Genomic DNA, 22,927 nt, shown 5'->3' on the forward strand with positions numbered 1-22,927 from the left:
GTTGGTCTGAATTGCAAAAGGAAATGTTAAAAAGCAAACACATTCATGCCATCCTGCCAAGAAGGCCTGTTCCTGAGTGCAGTTAATTTTAATTAGGCCTTAATGAAAGATCCTAATAAATTATCTCTCTGTCCATCTACAAACATGTGGATATATGTTACCTTCGGACAGCAAAAATTCCACAGTGCTCAAATGCCCCTCGCAAGAAGCCACCATGAGTGGGGTCCGACCTTGCTTGTCACTTGAGTTCACATCACAGCCATGTTCTAACAGCAATCTGACAATCTAAAAAGGAACACTTGGAATAAATTTATTTCCATAATACTTTAAACCTTCCCCCTCCCCCAACCCCATAGGTTCCTTCCTTTAGGAAGGAAGCACAACAAAGTGTTATAGTTATTTTTAAAGGCTACTACTTTGATGATAAGACTAATAATAATGCTTAAGAAAAACTCTGACCTCAATCTGCTAATGACATCATACTAACAGTTATGGACATGGAAGAAAATGGTACTTGAGGATGGAGAATAAAGAGCTATCATGGTCCATGGTAGGAACAGAAGGGTAAATTTGGATAAAAATTAAGAAAACAACATTTAAACAATGAAACACACTAAACTTCCTTTGAATCTATTAGGATGAGGCAGGTTTGGACATTATAACTTCTTTTAAAGACCCCAAATGTTCAATAATGTCCCTGGAGGTGACCCATCCTCTTAACAAAGCCCTTTGCAATTCACTGATATTGCATAAGCAGATTTTTCTACTACAATGTCCTGATGCTTAGCCTGCTTCCTTGGAAAGGCGCCAGAAATTAATCTTAGGAGTCAAGGTTCTCAAAAGCCTCTGTTCAGTGTACTTTCAATTGTGTTTCTCATCACAGAGGTGTCTATTGCTGGGTTTAAAGAAGGAGCTAGACAGCAAACAAGCCAGGCTACTTTTAAGCCACTTGTTCTGGCTGCAATACTAATCCACTTGGTTTAGGCAGTCTAACACCAGAGAGAAGAAGCAGCCAGTCTTGAAGCAGGGAATGAATGGCATGTTATGTTACACCAATGTATTAAAGACTAAACCTTTAGAAACTCAAAGGAAATTTGGGAAAGAACCCTTGTGTCCAGTGCTCACGGAGAGTCATTCAGAGCTTCTAGCTGTGGAACTATTTTTGCAAATCACTGCAGAAGCAATTCCGTGACAGGAAATTTTATCCAGGAAATTCCTTGTGTAATGAAAGAGTACAGACCAGCTGCTTGCATTCCATGCTGTTTCCGGTTTGAGGACATCCTGCTACCATGAATTAAAGGGGACCCCACCCTAAAATCCAATGCCAAAGAATTTCACCTGTATTGTGCTATGGGTCTGGTAGGACATTTTTTTTTTCTATTTTCTAACAAAGGCCCACTTCCAACTGTACTCAGTTGCCAAAAATAACAGTAACCAAAAAAAAAAAGATCCATTATGACAAATACTTTATTACTATAACTGTTCCTACCTATCCTGTCCTTATATTCTTCTCCCAAGAATATCCTCCCGACCTCCAAAATATGGGAAGCCTTCATTCAGAAAATAAGTGAAAAAGCTTTTGTCTACCACCCAGCCATCAAAATCCAGCTTCCCTGGCTCATACTGCAGACAGTGTGAGGCATCTTGTTTCAGATGCTTGAGTTTATAGACATGAGAGTTGCTCCTTGGGGGGGAAAAATACGAGAAAGTTCACAGAAGGAAAAGGTTTGAAGAAAAAAACACAGACATGGGTCTAGTAAGAGGTTTGCCCTGAAGGGCAGGGGGAAGTCCCCTTTCCCAAACGAAGTTCCCACTCTCTGTCTTGTCTCTGTGGAGCAGAGTACCATCATATACAGTACCTGCCAGTGACCCTGGCGCACCGCACAGAACAAGGGTGGGATCCCTCTTTTGTTGGTTCTGGATACAGTTGCTCCATGTTGAAGCAGTAATTCACACACTTCCAGCTTCCCTCTTCCTGAAGCAGCTGTTAAAGCTGGGGGAAGATCCAAGAGGTTACTGTTATCATTGTTATCAAGACAGTACAGACAGTCCACTCCAGTGGTGGTGTTTTGTTTTTTTAAAGCATGACTTCTGATCAAAAAGAAACTGACGGCCTTCCAACTACAACTAGGATCCAAAGGCCACCTCAGACAAGAGTAGAAAGCAAAGGGATGGAGGAATGGGATGGCTCAGGTATGAACACTATGCCAGAGGAGATTCTCCCCTACTCTGATTTTGCAAAACACAGTGGCCAGTGGCTTTTCTAGGCAGAAAATACAACATTCCGGGGGGTGGGATGGGAAAGGCCCTACTCTAATAAGGACTCCTCAAAATAAGCACTATGCAGATATCTCTAAATTCAATTCAATTCAGCAAACACTAATTAAGCACCAACTATGAGCCAGTCACTGTGGACAAAAAGGTAACACTGAGACAGTACTTACCCTCAAAGGACTTACACCTCACTATGGAAAAATACATTCAAGGATAAGTAAATAGAGTACATGGAACAAAAAATATTTTAGAGATATGAGGAAGGCCAGAAACCAACAACTTCTACAACAAAGAACTATAAAAGGCACCGGCATATTCAGGGATTCTGCTTATTAGTGACCTCCTTGGGTCAACGAGTAGAATCTTTTGGTCAAAGAGTATGGATATTTTAGTCACTTTATGTGTACTGGTCCAAACTGTTTTCCACAATAGTTGTACTGATTTACAGCTCAACCAACAATGTACTCATTCATCTATCTTCCCACAACACCTTCAACACTGATGAGTTCCAGGGGGGAGCTAGGTGGCTCAGTGGATAGAGCACCAGCCCTAGAGTCAGGAGGACCTGAGCTCAAATGTGGCCTCTTATTTGACCCTGGGCAAGTCACTTAGCCCCATTGCCTAGCCCAAAAGAACAAAAACAAAAAACAAAACAAAACAAAAAAACCATTGACTAGTTCCATTTTTTGTCAATTTTACCAGTTTGCAGAGTGCGAGATGAAACCTTTGGCTTGTTTTGATGAGCACTGTTCTTCTTGTTAGTGATCTGGAGTACTTTTTCAAATGGTTCTAAATAGTCTGCAGTTCTTCTAAGAACTGTTTGTTCATATCATATGACTACTAATCTATCGGAAAATGGCTTTTGATGTTAGAGGTATAGATGATATAGATACAAAGCATATATAGTCATTCACACACACGTATGAAGAGGTTTGTATATCTACATATACATATACATATACACATATGTGTGTGTATACAAAGTTAATTGTTTCTATATCTTGGATACCAAGCCCTTACCAGAGAAATATGATACAAAACTACTTTGAAACAGAACACTTACAGCAGCACTTCTTGTGGTAACAAAGAATAAAAAACAAAGCAGATGCCTATTGATTAACAGGGGTGGGGAACCTTTGGCCTTGAGGCCACGTGTGACCGTCTAGGTACTCAAGCGTGACCCTGTGACTGAATCCACACTTCACAGAACATATCCCCTTAAGAAAAGGATTTGTTCTGTAAAACCTGGACTCAGTCAAAAGGTTGCACCCATTGACCTCGAAGGCTACATGTGGCCTTTCTGGTCTCGTGTTAAACCTCTTTGTGTATTCTTGTTGCAGCCAAACTGAATTACTCCACTTCTATTCCGCACTTGTCCTCTGTGCATTTTCCCAGACTATATTCTATTCCTGGAATGCCCTCACCCCCATCTCTGCTTGCTTCAGTCACTACCTTCCTTGAAGGTCCAACTCAAGTGCTACCCTCCCCCCACCCTATCCTGACAACTTTCCCAAAACCAGACCTCAGCCCCAAACCTGTCAACTCCACATGTGACAATGTTCTCTCCTACCAACTCATGCCATAGGGGCATATAATTAGAGCTGGAAAGGGCTTTAAGATCTAACCTTGTCCTTTTACATATGAGAATACTGAATCCCACAGAGGTTAAATGACTAGCCAGAGGTCACAAAAGTAGAAGTGGCAGAATTGAGATTCTGAACAACCCAGGTTCTCTGATTCCAAACCCAATTTTTATTTTTCTCTTATAGCACTCTGTTTGAAAACCATAGTTAGCATTTGGACGTTTCTCAAAACCTCCACTATCCATTAAGTTGTATGCAGCAACTCCACATTCTCAACCTCACATATAGTGGGCACTCAGTGTTGATTGTTGTATCTGATTAAATGCCAATAGCAAAAGAACAATAACTGTGAAATAAATGAGCCTGTTAGTCCTTGGCACTGTTAAACAGGTGGGTCTAAAAATAGCTTCAGGGAGGACACTAAGAATAACTTCACTGGTGTCACCTTTCCGGCTAACTGTAATCTGTTTACCGTGAGGTGTCCTTTCTGGCCCAAGAACAGCTGTGAATGATGCTGACAACAATGGCAAGTCATCATTCTCAGCTTGATTAGATTGGTACTAAGGAAACCTTAAAAATCACTAAATACCCCCCAGATGACTGAAACATGTAAATGAATACTGCATTCACATAATTTTAAAAATTAAAAAAACTGATGCAATTTGTTCTCACATCATCAGGAGAACTCTTACATAAACTGAAGCGCTAGAAACTTAAAGATCCAAATAAATCCCCGTCTAGTTCACCACATTAGTTCAGGTCTTCATCACCTCCCTCAAGTTCTCTTTATTCCAATACACCTTCCACACAGCCACAAAAGTGGTTTTCTTTAACGCAGACCTGGCCACGTCATCCCCCCTAAACCCACAAACCTCCTCCCCCCACACTGCCTGCTGATTAAAATGTAACTGGGTATAACCTATATTGAATTGTATGCTTTCTCAATGTGGGTGGGGGAAGGGAGGAAGGGCAAGAATTTGGGACTCAAAATTTTAAAAACAAATGTTAAAAATTGTTTTTACATGTAACTGGAGAAAAATAAAAATGCTAAATAAAAGCTTAAAAATAAAAAAAAACTAAAATGTAATTAGAAAATATTTACAAATGAAAATGCAAGCGAATATAGCAAATGTTAATATGCCAGTTTTAAGTCAATATGCAGCCTGAAGGTATCCTTATGTGCAGTTTAGTGGCCCTGGTTTTAATGGGAGTTTGATACCACTGTGTCACACAACAAACTCCAGTGACTCTCTGTTCCTCCCAAATAGCACCCCATCCCCTATTTCTGTGCCTCTGCAGTGGCCCTCCCCTTAACTGGTACTGCTTTACCTACTTCCCAACTTTCTATTTATTTATCCTCTATGTACTTCTATAGGAAGTGCTTGTCTCCTCCATTAAAGCAGAAACTCCTTGCCTATAGAGATGATGCCATTGCTTGTGTTTCTATCTGCAGCACCTACCACAGTCCCTGGCAATTAGTAGGAGCTTGAGAAATGCTGGGTAAGTGACTGATAGTTCTGAATCTGGAAGGAATGGAGGAAAGACAACCTTCTTGATCATTTTTACCCAGAATTACTACAGAAGTCCTTTAAGTGAGCATCTTGGCCAAGGGCTTCATTTCACTGATGAGGAAACTGAATCCCAGGAAAGTGGTGACTTGCCTAAAGGGCACAGCTAGTCAAGAGCAAAATGAGATCTGAATCCAGGTCACTGGACTCCAAATCCAAGGCTCTTTCCACTATACCATGATGTCTAGTATAAGCCTAACTAGGAAAATCAGAAGGAGGTCAGCGGGCCTGCCCCTCTCCGGCACAATGTTCACTCTCTCCCAACATGGGACTGATGGTTTTCGCTCAGTGGCAAACAGGCCCATTTTCCCAGAGCACTGCATTTATATAGGCCTCTGTCTTGACAGAAGACTTAAAGCTGTTTGGTCTATTTTTTGCAGCAGACAGCATGGGAAAAAAAATAAAGGAGGTCATAGATCAAGAATTCCAATTCTCAATTTCTCCAATCCTTATTTTGGGCACAGAAAGAGATAAGGATCCTGCCAGGTCCTAAGTATTTCTAATATTCTGTGAGAGTCTGTCTATACTTCTTTTCTTAATTCAAGTTCTTTCCCACACTCCCTTTAGAAATCAGAGAATCACAGATCAAAGAATCAGTTAGAAATTGAGTCCAATCCCCCTCATTTTAAGTAGGTGGAAACTGAGAAATACAGTGACTTGCTCAGGGTCACACATCTAGTAAAACTCTAAGGTGAGATTTGAATCTAAGTCTTCCAGCTCAAAGGCCAGGTCCATTGCTCATGCTGCCTCTAAGGGCTCTTATGAGTTCTGCAGTTCGGCCCAGCAGGGGAGCATCACATTCAAAGAGTTTTAGAAGATCTTGTAAAAGAGGAAACAAAAGCCCATGGAATGAATCACTGCAGAAATGTCAACCAGCAGCAACACATATAGCTGTTGTCCACCAATGGTCAGTGTCATATCTAACTTACAACAGAAGCACACAGGCAATTATTGGAATGCCTTCAATTCAGTCCATCAGTAAGAGTCAATCAAATTGGCTTGATTAACAATCAATCCCTTATGACTTCTTTTAAAATGATTAAAAATTGTCTTTACTGCTCTCTACTTCCAATAGCAGAAAATCACCTCCAAGGCTAAAGAAGGTGTAACCATACCCAATTTATCAGGGAAGATAATCTGTAAAATGCTGCTGAAACCTCTGGGAAGAAGGCCAATGAGCTGATTAATGAGGTCCCAAGTGAATAATGCACCAAAATGGAAGGTGTCTTGTTGGCTGAGGGTAGAATACTTCTAGGTGCCATGGTACTCAAAATGGATAGTATTTTCATAGCTACCCAAACTCAGAGTCAGAATAAGGGGGTCCAGGCATGTACTACCTCAGTCCTTGTCCAATATGCATCAAGAAAATGATTCCTTAGCACATAGGAGGAGTCAGGGGCCATGCCCCGACAATTGCACTTCAGGACTGGGGTTTCCTGCCCCATACCTCCATAGCAAGCTAAGGTCCCAGCTATAAAAACCTCAGAAAACCACACTATCCCTAGTTCAAGATCGCTTTCCAAAGTCAATAATGGGCTAGGTAATTCTTGGCCTCTTAGACTCCAAAGAACCTGGAAATGCTTCGTCTACCCCCATGTCCCAGTAATGCTAATTGTGGTTCATCAGGGAGGGGTCAGGAAAGGGGCTGGGTCTCCTAAAACAGAATCAATGTATAATATACTGCATAGAGAACTGCCTTTAGAGCATATACCTCCTCTTATACTCCAAAGAAATTTCAGGTGGCATACAGTTATGGAGCATGGGTCATTAATTCATGAAACATTTACTAAATGCCCACTGTATATCAGAAATTACATGACGTACTTAAGACACCAGGATGAATAAGGAACAGTGCCTGTACTCAAGAAGCTTAGATTAGTTGGACAGTAAATCTAGGGACCTAAATAACTGTAAGACAAGTTAGAATGTGACTAGGACACAGTATAAACTGCTATGAAAGAACAGGAGGCAAGATCATTTCTTACATGGGTGTGGGAGGGGAAGAAATCAGAGGAGACTTCATGGAAGAGAGGACACCTGGTTATGTGCTAAGGGATGCACTCTCCTGAGACAACAAAAATGCAAAGGCACGGAAGGATAAGTTGAAGGAATACCTAAAGTACTTCGATGAGAGGTGAAAGAAAGCTATAAATGGGGGAGCCAGAAAAAAAAACAAAAAACTGCTGTAGACAGTAACAGCCAATGACTGACTTTGAGAGGCTTGGCTCTTCTCAGCAATGCATGGATCTAAGACAACTCCAAAAGACTCATGATGGAAAATGCTATCCACATCCAAACAAAGAACTATGGAGTTTGAATGCAGATCGAAGCATACTATTTTCTCTCTCTTTTTTTGTTGTTTTGTTTCTTCTTTCTTGTGGTTCCTCCCATTAGTTCTAATTCTTCTTTACAACATGACTAACATGAAAATGTTTGATATGAATGTCTATGTAGAGCCTATAATCAGACTGCATGCCATCTTGGGGAGGAGAGGAAGGGGGAGAAAATTTAAAACTCAAAATCTTACGAAGTGAATGTTGGAAACTAAAAATAAATAATTTAAAAGAAAAACTGCAAACAAACACAGAAGCCACATAAGCTTCTATTTGCACGTAGCAGTTTGATAGCCATTATTTATTTCATAATACCCTAATGCAGCGGGGGGGAACCTGTAGCCTCCAGGCCACATGTGGCCCTCCAGGTCCTCAAGTGCAGCCCTTTAACTGAATCCAGCTGTACTTAAAGACCTAGAGGGCCACATGTGGCCTTGAGACCGCAGGTTCCCCATCCCTGCACTAATACCTACCACCACAAAAGAGGTGAGACAAATATTATCAGCATCATCATTTCAAAGACAAAGAAACTTAAGCTTAGAAAGATTAAGAAAATCTTCCAAGATCCCAGTTAGCAAATAGAATGAGGACTCCACCCTGGCCATTCTACTGACAAGTTTGGGGCTTTTTCCCCAAGTTTGTTTTCCCACCCCCTTCCCAAGATGGGGCCTCGGTCACATACAGCAGTGGCCTGCCCAAACCACAAACCTTAGAACGGAGCTACAGGAGTAGAGAACAATTCCAGTTCTCATCACCATTTCTCCAGCTTCTATTAGCTCCTTCTCATGTTTCTACCTTTCCCCCTTTCTCACCAAAAAGGCAAGAATAAGACACACAAATAATCCATCAATCAACAAGCATTTATTAAATGCCCACTAGGTGCCAGGCAAAACTCTTGGCAGCGATGCCACTATAATGAATAAAACAATCCGTGTACACTGCACAGACACACATACTACATACATATCCAGTCACCAAAACTCACAGCGCAGGCAAGGAACTCAGGTATTCAATAAACATTTGCTGATGAATCTAAAAAGTATTCAAGGGCTAAAAAAAAAAGTTCATCATTTCTCGTCCATTTGGCACTTTTAGTGGGGCTTTAAATCAACGTTTTTCTGTCACTGCTTGTGCGGAAACTGAATTCATCATGAAACAGCACCATCAGCGATGACAGCACTTTGCTAAAAATAGATGCATCCACGGCTTCAGTGCAGAGGCAGCCAGTCAGCCAGAGCCAGGATGGTGAACTTTGGGGGAGACGAGAGGTCAAGTCCAGGGGCCAGGTTGGGGATTTCTCTTTCCTTCTCTCTTTCCCTTTAAAGCCAAATGTTTTAGTCATGAAAGCAGGCTAAAAGATAACACTGATGAAGAGATAAAATCCACCCTCCCCCCAAAATGGAGGTCTGGCAGATATGCTCACCAGGGAATAGGCAGGCAACAATTGTGAGCTGTACAGGCTCCCAATAGGAGAATCTAATTCAGTACAACTATTTAATGGAGATATCTTACTTGACAATAACACCGATAAACATAACAAGACTTGAATTATTCCCTACTTTCCAACCCAGAGTTAAATTTATCTCTTCCCATCACTTCTAGTTCTTGCATTCAGCAAGTTCCAGCACCGGCAACGACGTCAGTATACCATATTCAGAAACAATCAAAACTAAATAACAGCCTACAGCATGCTCAGCAAACAAAGTCATGGCAAAACTATGCTCAGGAATTCCGACTATTCTACTGGAAAGGACCACCTCTGCTCTGACTAACTAATACACTCCGCAAAGGTTCAATGCACTCTACCATAGGCAGGGGGTGAGGGGATTTGAGGGAGCTGCTCAACTGCTAAATCAACCACTGATGCAGAGTGGAAAAAATGAGAGCAGCCTATTAAGATGAAGGCATACAAATAGTGTTTGGCAGATCCTTGGTCCCTGACCAGCAAGATTAAAGGGGAAACACAACTGGGGTGTCAAGGGTGAGGGGAGGAAAAGGTGGGTTAAGCAAAGACTACTGTAGTATACAAGACCATCTGATGTCAAGTCTCGATAACACCCCAACATGAAATTACAGAAATCGTATTTCATTGTCATTAGAGTTACATGAAATAGGAACCTTAAAAGCCACTGACAATCTGGACGAAGTTTTACCTCTCAAGGTCAATATTTGCTGTGACTGTGGATTTGGGGTCAGATTAACATGAGCCCAGGTTCCAGCTTCGCTGCTGTGGGACTGTGGCAGCTATGTAACCTTGTGGGGCCTGTTTCTTCATATGTTAAATGAGGGGGTTGGACTAACTAGTTAAGCTCTTAACTGCCTTTCACCTCAAAATTTCTGGTCCTATTACAAGAATGTAAGCTCCACTAGGACAGGCATTGTGAGTCTTATTTAAACTTTTTATCTTAGGTAAAAAGGTAACTTTTTATCTAAGTGGGTGTTTCTTCAAAGTTTGTTAAAGTGAATTACTCTGGAAAAAAAAAATGAAATCATAAGTGGATAGAGCACCGGCCCTGGAGTCAGGAGGACCTGAGTTCAAATCCAGCCTCAGACACACAACTGGGCAAGTCACTTAATCCCAATTGCTTCACCAAAAAAGGAAGGAAGGAAGGAAGGATGGAAGGAAGGAAGGAAGGAAGGAAGGAAGGAAGGAAGGAAGGAAGGAAGGAAGGAAGGAAGGAAGGAAGGAAGGAAGGAAGAGAAAGAAAGAAAGAAAGAAAGAAAGAAAATAAAAGGAAAGAAAGAAAGAAAGAGAAAGAAAAAGAAAGAAATCATTACTAATTACAAATGCTAACAAAACATCAATTTGAGTGGAGATTTCAAAAGCATTCACCTATTGGACAGTAAGCTTCACTAGGCATAGAAAATGAATTATTTACAAAAATTAAAACAACTTATCAGGAACATATCATAAGATAATTGCAAGGTATACTTATATGTTATGTATTAGTACAATAAATAAAAATCTGTCTGCATAAACAAGTATACGTGTGGGTTCTGTGACAAAGAGATCTCTGTTGGTTCCCTTAGTGGTCACTGTTCCTCTGACTCGGAATCAGGAAGAATCAGGAGTAGGCAGCATGCTAGGGTACACGGTAATCAATTCTTCTGAGGTTTCACTTAGCAACTAGCCGTGGCAACGGTGGCCACAAACAATCACAAACTGTCTACGCCAAGACACCTCAAAGCAGAAGAGCAGATGCTAATGGCCACTCTCCTACTTCGGTACACTTCTTAATAAATAAGGGAGGCAGCAGGAGGCTGCTTACCCCCAACCTAAGGCCTATGATTCTCAGAACACAGCTGATGTTTTTATTTCTGGAGGAAGAAGAATAAAAGTATACTTAGAAACACGAGGAAAATGAAGATTTTTCCAGCATTTAAAGACTGACTAATCTTTTCATCTAATACCAAATCCACTTACCACAAGTTTGAAAGAACTAGTCAGTCTTTCAACAACAAAAAAAAAAATGTGTTTTCAACTTTATGTCCTGTGACTGCTTTGCTAGACAAACATCACATGTTCATAAAATCCCAGGGGAAGAACACGCAGATTAGGCAGGGCCCTTGGAGCTCTGAAGATAATACAGCATTCCATTCAGCATCTCTCTCCCACAGAGGGGGGTACTAATAGGCTGTCTAATTATTAGATCCATTTACCTCACCAAGTCTTTTAATAGATGGGAGACTGGCACAAGTCTGAACATTTTGTGAATTTAAAAAATTCTCTGTAACAACATTTCTGGAATCTTTCTTAATGTTTTCTGCTTGAAAACCTTCCTCAGTAAAGCAAGGAGAATTTAAATGTATGATTCAAAGTAGCCTTGCAGACATTACAGAACTTGGGGCAGCTAGGTGGTACAGTGGATAGAGCACCGGCCCTGGAGTCAGGACGACCTGAGTTCAAATCTGGCCTCATACACTTGACACTCACTAGCTGTGTGACCCTGGGCAAATCACTTAACCCCAATTACCTCGCACCCCGCCCCGAAAAAATTACAATACTCATAGTTAGCTGACACTGCCTACGAAAAGTTGGTATCATTATGGTGGGTCCCATATAACAATAGCCTTTAAGCCATGTTTGGGAAGAGGAGGAGTGAGAGCTATCACATAAAACATTCTCCAGATGCCACTTTTTTTTTTCTGGACTATATTAAGTGGCTGGAAAGCATATCTACCTAGATATGATTAAAAAAAAAGAATAAATTAAATTTGGGATCTCTATTCATTTGTGGAACACTCTAAACAATAAGATTGCTGTAGAGTTACAAACTGACAGGCCAAAAATAACACTTTTTTAGTGTCATTTGCAAAGCATAGCTTACTGACCCTTATTGACCTCTTTCCTACCAAGTAGCCTGGGTAAGCACCAAACTTTGAAATGTCACATACCAAATACAATTATTTATGTCTTCCTCTTCTACATTTATGAGTTCTTTCTCCCCACGGATTAACCACTAATCAACTAATTCTAGAGAAAGACTCCTAGCCAATTTGTTAAATTAAGGGAATGTTTAGCTTATGCTTCAATGCATTTTAATATGATTACATTTCCTTGGAAGAATGTACCAGCTACTGAGAATTTTTAAAAATTCTCAAACAGATGGTTAGATTCAAGGTAAAAAGAACAACCATCTAAACAAAACAGAAAAATAATAAAAGATTTCAAATCAGAAGAACTGCTTTAAAATGGGCAGCTAGGTGGTGCAGTCGATAGAGCACTGGGCTTGGAATCAGGAAGACTCATCTTCATGAGCTCAAATTCAGCCTCAGACACTTATTAGCTGTGTTACCCTGGCCAAGTCACTTAAACCTGTTTGCCTCAGTTCCTCATTTATAAAATGAGCTGGAGAAAGAAATGACAAACCACTCCAGTATCTCTGACAAGAAAACCCCAAAATGGGGTCATGAGGGTTCAGTCGGACGTAACACTTTAAAAACCAAATAATGATGATAAAAACCGAAGACAGTTTGAAGAAACAAAACACGGGTGTAATGCAATCTAACAAACATGCAGCAAACATCGCCATAATAGAAGAAAAGAACTCTACAATCTATTGCTCCTTCTTCTCTTAAAAGGATTGTATTCAGAACAAAGAGAGGGGGATATATCCAATGCATGACATGGAGTTTACACAGCACTTTTAAAGTTTGCAAAACACCTTACATATGTAATCTCATTCGATCCTCACAATTCTCCAATTACATCAACTTGGCCCACATGCCCTAAGCTATCTCTGGGTGTCTTCCCAGTCTCATAAAGTCATAATCAAAACTATCAACAGATGCGTGTGCCAAATACACTATGAAATACAACTGTTGGAAAAAGAATAAAAATTGCCTAATAAAATATTTTCGACAATTATGACACTAAAATTGCTCAGCCATAAAAGTCGAATGCCATAATTAAGTAAGCGAGGTCAAGGTTAAACTCACTTATCTGAAAATGGTCTGAACCCTGAAGGACAACTAGGCTACAGCCCCAAGGGTATTCTCAGTTCATCCATGAAAGTGGAATCTCCCAATAAAAGTAAGAAGTGAAATGGCCGCAGAATATGACAAATCCAACCAGAACACTCCAGACTACTGCTTATTCCCAGGCAAATTATCCAATTGGGATTTTTGAAGGCTTAGCAGATTTCTCCTATGGTCTGGCCCTCTTTTCCCCCATTAAGTCCCCCTAGTGGCAGCCCCAATTTTTAATAGTTTTCTCCATCTCCTAATACCTAAGTAAAAGGTTTTTAATCTTGTGTTCTGAATTTATCCTCTCTATTTTTACTTATTATTCTAGCTTTTTATTGCAAAGGACAATGAGATTTCTTCTGCCATCATCCTTACAGCAGTTTCTTAGAAAGTAAACATTAATATTAGAAAGAATGAATTTGGAGTATTTTTAACTCCTACATCCAGAAATATCAGGAAGTTGGTGAGAACCTGAAAAGCTTCTAAAAACAAAATATTCTGAGATACACTAAAAATAGAAACGCAGTTTTTAAACTTATATCTTATAAGAGAAAAGCTTCCAACTATTGTTCAATTCAATAACAACAATAGCTGCTCCCACTTATAAAAGCAGTCTGTAGTTCAGAAAACACTTCTCACATCAACCCTGGGAGAAAGGAAATAATAAAGTATTATTATCTCCATAGTAGAGATGATGAAACTGAGGCCTGAAGGTTTGAGTGACTTGTCCAAAGTCATGCTACTGATTAAGTGGGAGAGGTGGACATCTTTGTGAACACACAGAAGGATCCTGCTCAAGGTCTTAAAAGGGGGTATATCCCAAACAGATTATACAGATAGTAAAAGGACCCACACGTACAAAAATATTTATAGCAGCTCCTTCTGTGGTGGCAAAGAATTGGAAATTATGGGGATGCCCATCTTTGGGGAATGGCTAAACAAGATGTGGTATATGAATGTAATGGAATACTATTGTGCTATGAGAAATGATGAGCATGCAATTTCAGAAAAACCTGGAAAGACTTAAGCGAACTGATACAAAGTGAAGTGAACAGAACCAGGAGAATATTGTACACAGTAACAGTCACATTGTAAGACGATCAACTATGATAGACTTAGTTCTTCTCGGCAATACAATGATCCAAGACGATTCCAAAAGACTCATAATGAAAAATGTTATCCACATCCAGAGAAAGAACTATGGAGTCTGAATGCAGAGTGAAGCATACTATTTTCAATTTGTTTTTTGTTTTTTCTTTCTTGGTTTTTCTCTTTTGTTCTGATTCTTTTTTCACAGCATAACTAATGTAGAAATATATTTAACATGATTGCACATGTATAACCTATATCAGACCGTTTGCTGTCTTGGGGAGGGGGAGGGGAAGGGAGAGAGGGAGAAAAATTTGGAACTCAAAATCTTACAAAAATGAATGTTGAAAACTATCTTGACATAATAGGGGACAAAAATACTTAAGTGAGAAAAAAAATTTTTTGATTAAAAAAAAAGGAGGGTATAAGCATCACTTGAAATGAGTACACATACCACTTGGCTAACTATTTTGAACTGTGCATGTCTGTGAACTCTGAAGAGAGAGATTTGTTAAATAAGAATATAAGGAGTAGTTCTAAGGTATGGCGATCTGGTGTGAAGCTTGTGTTAACACAAACTCACAAATGACAAATTATTTGGATGAACTCATTTAAAAGAGATAAATGAAGCAAGAAACAGCCCCATTATAGTACAAAGAATGATGAACTTAGAGTCAGAACTGGTTTTAAATTCTAGATCAGCTGCTTACATGTTCTGTGACCTTGGGAAAATCACTGAACATCATTGGCCCTTAGGTCCTAATCTCGAAATTAAGAGGGCTAAACTGGATAATCTCTAGGTTGCCTTCCAGCTCCAAAGAAAGAGAGGCCAGATTTAAGATTAGGGCTGTACAGATTATCTAGGCCAACCCAATGCTGGACAGAGACAGAATATAAATCCAAGCCTTATGACTCCAAATTCAGTGGGTTTTTTTTTCATTATACTATCTGCTCTACATTTCTTTATGAATATTTTACCATTTGTGTGTCACTAAAGAATTTCTCCTCATATATTCTTAATGATCAGCAAATTTTTTACTTTGTGATGGAAAACCTAACTCTATCTGCTGATGATAAGTAACTTTTCAAAGGCAAGAGATCAAGCACTTGAACTCTGTTCTTCTAGCATATAACTCAGGGTGGGGGCAGGGCCGATCCAGATAATCACACCACTTCTCTACCAATAACCTTGATGAGAAAAGTAGGCTGAAAGAAGGGGGATTTTAATCATGGGGGTAATTCTGGGAGGCAGGGAACACTTCCACGGAAGGCAAAATGACTGGGGCAGCAGTGTGAGGAGGCAGAGAAGGCCAGAGCATGGGAACAACTAGACTATTGGAAAACCGAAAAGATGAGAGAAAGGGGGCGGTGGAACAAAGAGGACAAAATATGCTGAGAGCAAATTTTCAAGAGTGCTGGTGGTCAGCACCAATTGCTTGTCTTGTTGTTCAGTTGTTTCAGTTGTGTCCGACTCCATGATCCCACTTGGGGTTTTCTTGGTAAAGACACTGGAGTGGTTTGCCATTTTCTTCTCCAGTTCATTTTACAGATGAAGAAACTGAGGCAAACAGGGTTAAGTGACTTGCCCAGGGTCACACAGCTAGTAAGTGTCTGAGGCTGGATCCGCACTCTGGTCTTTCTGACTCCAGGCCTGACGCTCTATCCACTGTGCCTCCTAGTTACCCAACTGCTAGTCTATTGGACATCAATTCACATACCATCTTTAGTTGTTCACAACATGGTATATATAACATTTCCAATGAAGCATCCTGGTGCTTATGAGAATGTGCTAAATACTGAAGCAACATTAGTGAGGCTGTTCAGAATGGACGTCTACTATGTCTACTAGGTGTAGGAAAGTTACAAAGCAAGTAGACAACCAACAACATCATAGCTTTAGAGTTGAATGGGACCTTAGAGACCATCTATTCAACCTCTTCATTCAAAAGGTAAGGAAACTGAGGCCCACAGAAGCTAAATGACTATGAGATAGAGGCAGAATCTGAACCCAGGGTCTCTGATTCCAAAAACTAGTGTTGTGTTTTTTTTTTCCATTGTACCATGATGTTGGCTATGCCATTAACTATTCCATGCTCTCAAACTGACCCTACCTTCTCCAATCAGAGTTCTCATTCTTTCTTACTTCGTCTCAGTGTCACAAGTACAACAAGGTTACTTTCTTATGCAATTTACACAGTACAAAGTCTGCTTCTAAAGCATGCAAGATTGGAAAAAAAGACACATCAAGAATTAAGGACAATACCCTCATTGTGGCCATGCAACTCCAAGAGCTCTAAGCCATTTATTGGGGTGGCTAGGTGACACAGTGGATAGAGTGCTGGGCCTGGAGTCAGGAAGACCTGAGTTCAAATCTGGTCTCAGACTTACTAGCTGTGTGACGCTAGGTAATTCACTTAATTTTGTTTGCCTCAGTTTTCCCATCTGTAAAATGAACTGGAGAAGAAATGGCAAACTACTCCAGTATCTTTGCCAAGAAAACCCCCCAAAATCAGAAATGACTAAAAATATCTAAACAAAAACAACAAAGCCATTTACCAAAAGATAAGAACAGGCAGCTTTCAGAGGAGCAAAAGAAAGTCAGCAGCAACCATATGAAAGAGTATTCCAAATCCCTAATAGTAAAATAAATGAAAACAATTTTGAGGTCTCACCTCACACCTATTAAATTGGTAAAGATGACAAAAGCCCCAAATGATAAACGGTGAAGAGGTCACAGGAAGACAGGCAAAATAATGCACTGCTGATAGAAATGTAAATTAGTCCAAATGTTCAGGAAAACAATTTGGAATTTTATTTTAAAAGTGACTAAAATAAACATACCCAAAGTAACCATCACCCTGGTAAAAAAAAAAATGTATAAAAACACAATGATACCACTACTAAATACATTTTCCAAAGAAATCAAAGAGAAAGGTCTGATACAGGACAAAATTTTTTCTGTAAGTCCTTTTTCCCATAGCAAAGAAGTAGGAGCAAAGTGAGTTTCCAATGATTGAGAATAGCTAAACAAATTGGAGTATATGCATGTAACATAACATTGCTGAACTATATGAAATGCCCATTCAAAGAATCTTGGAAGATGTATATTAAATGATAGGGAACCAAGTAAACAGAACTAGAACAGTGACCACAATAACGTACAGGAAAACATCACTAGAAGACTGCAGAACTCTGATGGATACAGTGACCAATTATGACTTCAGAGAAGTTGATGAAGGCTTGATGATCCATCAACCAAGAGATGATGAACAAAAGGTATGGGATGAGGTGTCCATTTGAAGCCATGAACAATTATCTTGGATTGTTTTGCTTGAATGTACTTGTTTGTTACAAAGAAGAAATCTGCTTGGGATGAGAAATCGTTGGGAAATGACAACATCTGGTGGGGAGAGGATCTACACCAGTCAAGGGTGTACAGTATTCACACTGGGCATTACATCATTGATCCACAGAAGGAGCTGACTATTACGGATGACCACGAGGGTACTTTAAGTGAGTTGACCAAGGTGACAACGCCAGCCTGTGTCTGAGAGTGGACCGGAATCCTGGCCTTCCTCACTGCAAAGATAGGTCTCTATCCTCTATATCATACTGTCTCTCATGTGAGATTTAGAGAGGATAATAGAGATTTGGGAAACAAATGTAATGGGGGGATAATTGAACCCATGGGCATGAACGCACTTACTAAAGGAGCACGAAGAGGAGAGAGCCCAGGGCAGACAGTAGTTCTCAGAGATGAGATTTGTTTGGAAGCTCCACGAGTCATACATGCTATCATTATTTCCCACAAGTGACCAGATTTCTCACTCTTGGTTTCTTTCCTATTCATTCACTCAGGGGCGAATGGATCTAGAGAGTTGTCATCCAGCCGGCTGAAGAGCCAAATTATGTTCAAGCATAAATCTGAACATGAGGGCTTTTCCTGCCCTCAGGGCAAATTTTCTTAGGAATTCCAAATCACCTTAGAATTAAAGGGATCTTAACCTTGGGAGAAATTGCATCTCTATTTCAAAATAATTGTTTTCCTTTGAAAACCTCTATATTTTAGTTTATGTATTTAAAAACATAATTGTGAGAAGAGGTCCATGAGTTTCAGGAGCCTGACAAGGGGGTCGATAACAAACAAAAAGAGCTCAAAAACCTTTGTTTTGGATATTCTTTACTTAAGAGTTTTATCCAATATCTCACAGTCAGCCAAGAGCCAAGACTGAACTACAACTCAGTCTTCCCTATACTCAGTCTGGTGCTCTATTCTATCAACCCAGGGAAAAGGAGGAATCCGAGGCCATGGAATCTTAGATTTAGAGCTGGAAGGGGCCTTAGAGACCACCAAGTCCAACCCTTTTATTTTACAGATGAGGAAACCAAGGCTGAAAGAGGTTAAGCCTTGTCTCAAGTCACCACAACTACTAAGGTCTGAGGTAGAATCAGAATTAACTCCTTCCTGATTCCAAGCCTACTGCTCTATCCACTGAGACACCTAACTGCCTCTCTTCCCTGGAAGAGTGAAGGGGATATTACAAATGGAGCTGGTCAGCGGCACACTATCAAAAGCTAGTTAAGAGGAGACAATGGAGAAAGATTAGACTGAAAAGTGCTATGCTAATGGGAAGAGTGACAGAGAGAGAAGGCATCATATCCAGGGGCTGATGGAACAAAGAAAAAAAAATGTCAAAGAGAAATAATGAGCAGACAAGGCAGGCAAAGTTACAATAACACACAGGGCCCAGTAAAAGTTCCGCCTGGTCATCTCAGCCCAGGAAATGCTGAGCTTGCTGTCTTATGTCTTTAAAGTCACATCAGTGCCTCTTGGTTGATCAGAGGTTCACTGGCAAGCCAGCTGAAGAATGCTATGAGCTGCATCCCAGGCTTCAAAAGGGGAATATGAAGATAGATGGTTATGTATGAGGTTTGGGCAAGTACAGGCTGAACCATCGTTTACTTTGTATTAAGATTGATGGGACATCCATAATTTGTGTCAGTGAACACAAGCCCCTTTGCCATCAGCAGAAGAGCAGCTTAAGGGAAGGGAGAATGGAGGCCGGGGTGGAAAGAGGCCTCCTGCCATCCCACCCCTCCAGAGCAGCATTTCTAAGGCTTTCCCAATCAGCCAGCTTAGTGAACCACACAGCACTTTCTTCAGGCAACATGAGCTTTTACAGTTTAAACAGCCTTCAGTAACTAGTTTAAGCGTTGCTGAACATGCTGCAGGATATCTTGTTTTATAGGCAATGGGCTCCAATAGGAAAGAGAACAGAAAAGTGGGAAAACTTTCTGTTCATTCAATTACAAAGCAACCTGGAGTGTTAAAAGTAGAGAAGCAAACAAGACTGAACTCAAGGAAACAAATGATGAGACTACTTTTCTATAAATATGCCCTTAATTTTATTAGGGACAGTGCCCTTAACACAAAAGGGCCAGGATTCAAGATTACAATGCTAATCCTAGTCTTTGTGATACAAATGGAACTAATATCACTTCAGCTTTCAGACCCTCAGTTTCCAAACCTGTAAAAATCATGGGTTGGTATAAGACTGTTAAAGGCCCCCTCCTACCTGGAATGCTTTGGCAAATTTTAATATAAAACTATTATCAACACACAGACTATGTTTTTAAAAGACTATACTATTTTACAGATATACTACAGTATTTTAATACAGTACATAGTAAAATTATACAACAAATCTGACTATACTTGGGAAGAATTATCTGTAACCCCTTCATTTGTAACTCTTACATAGAAAGGGTTATATTGGGGGAGGGGGGAATAAATGAGTATGGAGTGAGAGATGTACCAGCAAAAGCATCAATAAGACATTTTGAAAAACAAAAAGGAGAAAATAAAAAGTTCAGAAAGGAATATAAGACAGCGATTTTGACACTACTGGGAAAAAGTTAAATGTTTTAAAAGCTGATGTTTTCATATACAGTCCTCTTTTTTGTATTAAGAAATATCCATTTTTGTTGATGGTTAAGCTGATTTTTTTTTTTAGGCAATTGGGGTTAAGTGACTTGCCCAGGGTTACACAGCTATTAAGTGTCAAGTGTTTGGTCTGAGGCCAGATTTGAACTCAGGTCCTCCTGACTTCAGGGCTGTTGCTCTACCCACTGCACCACCTAGCTAACCCTAAGCTGATTTTTTTAAAAAAAGAAAACGTAAATTTAAAAAATCCTAAGCACCTCTGTCCCAAAATATCATACACTGAGAATGTTATTTTTGACTAGCTCATACCAATGGTTCTTTCTGGGATCACTGTATCAATCATCTTAGTGGACCTTCTTCAACTGCAAAATGGGGACGTGCTGACCAACTTTAAAAGACAAGCTCTAAGGGGCAGCTAGCACAGTGGATAGAGCTCCAGCCTTGGAGTCAGTTCAAATGTGACCTCAGACACTTGACACTTCCTAGCTGTGTGACCCTGGGCAAGTCATTTAACCCCGACTACCTAAAGAAAAAAGCAAAACAAACAAACAAAAAGACAAGCTCTGGAAAATAATCATCCAAGCTCAAAGACAGTCCAGAGAAAGGCAGGAAAAGGAAGGAAGAGAGAGAAGGAGGGAAGGAAGGTGGAAGGGAGGGAGAGAGGCAAGAAAGGAGAAGGGAAGAAAAGAAGGGAAGGATGAGTGGAAAGGAGAGTAGAGGATCCCATAATCACTAACACATTTATAGCAGCATCTTGCTGAAGGTAGTAAAGGATTAGAAACATAACAGACAGGGAAACTACCCGACAACTATAGGACATGAGAGTAACGACATATTACTAAGCCCCAAGGAACGAAGACTAGTAACAAAACAGAAAAGTAAAGGAAGATTCATGAACTGATGAAGAATAAATTAAGTAGAATGAGGAAAATTATATAAAATGTTTACAACAAAGTAAATACAAAAAATAAACAAGCCTTAATTGATCAATATACAATTATAACAACTAAGCCTGGCCCTAGAGAAGTGAAAATGCACTTCCTTCCCTTCTTTACAAGGGTAGAACACTGCATGGGTGTGGAACACTGCATATATGTTAACAGTATGGTTTAGTTTTGCAGAAATGCTTTCTTCTCTCTTTTGACTTTATGTTAAAAGGAATGGCTCAATGAGGAGAGTAGTGGGAAAAAATACATTTGGGAATAAAGGTGACATAAAAATAAGATCTCAATGAAAATAACACTTTAAAAATAAAAATAACCATTTACTATAACCACAAAACAAGTGAAAAGACCAAAACTAATTTCTAACCAGCACACAGATTTAAAGGGCGTATGTCCATTCTGATTTTTTTTCCTTGTAATGCCCGTAAGGGATTAATAAAAATAGACTGTTTACACTTGAGGCCAGGAAAATCCCAGATGCTTTTCCTAAATTAGCATAGCTAATTAGCTAAAAACTCCACACACCACCAGCTGGCTTGCGTACTGATTAACCTGTTACCTAATAAATAATTTTAAAGCACTTGGAAATAAGCACTTTACAATGCAGAGACCACATATAGTATATATAACTATGCAGAGGCCATGTGTAGTATATATAACTATGCACACAGAGACCATATATTTTAAAATGCATACTAAACACACTTATGTGCATAAATCCCATACATTTTATGAGTGCAGACCAAATGGAGACCATCTTTTTACTAGATACCAGTTGCTCGTATTCCGACCAACATTAACTTACATTTATTTGTGAACATGTCTTATTCCTCCCCCAAAGCCTTCGAGTCCACATGAGCTCCTTGAAGGCAGGGACACATCCCACTCATCTTAGTTAGGATCTCCAGGTGCTTGACAGGTAAATACTCCATGTAAACAACAGGTCAGCTGGCAAATCAAACATGTGAAGAGGCCCCTTGTCTATCATCCACATGGCAAACTCAGACAATAAACCTGAGTCTTCGTTAAAATGTACCTTCTTTCTAAATTGTCCCAAAACTTGAATGGCCTTTTTATATGGTGTGCTCAAGTAATCTGATTTTCAGGTTTCTAATTTAAATCATGTCTGTTCATGTTCACATTTGAAAAAAAAAAAACTCCCATGAAACTTCAACTGTCTGGTGACAAAAATAATAAAGCTGCGTGCTGTTTAATTCCTATTTAAGACAACTCAGGCAAAATGGGAGCAAAATATTTTTTAAAGATGTTCCGGATTACAAGCAGTATAATTACCTGTTTCTCCCCACAATGTGTCTGTGCCATTGACATCTACTTCATATTCCTTTTCCATTCCCAGCAAGCACTGGACCACCTGTCAAAAACAGGTAATTTGATGAGTAATAACAGTACAAGGGCTTATTATATCCCATGAATCACAAGAGAGAGAATTTCAGAAACAATCACTAAACACCCAGCATTATTTTCCATATAAGGGGAGATACAACGTTGGCAAAACAGATTTCAAACACAAACTTTAAAAATTATCCTTGCCTTTATTAAGAATTAAAGCAATAACCATCTCAAATGGGTATTCTTAGAACTTTAGGATTCTGTGAAATTCCAGAATGATTTAAGTACAAAAGGCAAATCAACAAAGAACACCATCAATCATACAAAGGACTGTTTCCGTCTAAGCCTCAAGAGTAGGACTAATTTGTTTTCCCAC

The 22,927-nt window shown here is 39.7% G+C and overlaps 1 protein-coding gene across 2 annotated transcripts in view; it reads right to left on the bottom strand.

Moving 5' to 3' along the window:
• The window catches only part of TANC1 (tetratricopeptide repeat, ankyrin repeat and coiled-coil containing 1), a 265,490-nt gene that overhangs the window by 12,198 nt on the left and 230,365 nt on the right, over nt 1-22,927 (bottom strand). For both annotated transcript variants that reach the window (XM_027866155.1, XM_027866156.1), the window contains 3 exons: nt 22,495-22,573; nt 1,860-1,993; nt 162-285 (listed from right to left, as the gene is read on the bottom strand). In XM_027866155.1, coding sequence (XP_027721956.1) covers nt 162-285; nt 1,860-1,993; nt 22,495-22,573 — 337 coding nt within the window. The remainder of the gene's footprint in view (nt 1-161; nt 286-1,859; nt 1,994-22,494; nt 22,574-22,927) is intronic.

The sequence above is a fragment of the Vombatus ursinus genome, unplaced genomic scaffold, assembly GCF_900497805.2.
Source record: "Vombatus ursinus unplaced genomic scaffold, bare-nosed wombat genome assembly UNPS02014779.1, whole genome shotgun sequence".
Lineage (NCBI taxonomy): Eukaryota > Metazoa > Chordata > Mammalia > Diprotodontia > Vombatidae > Vombatus > Vombatus ursinus.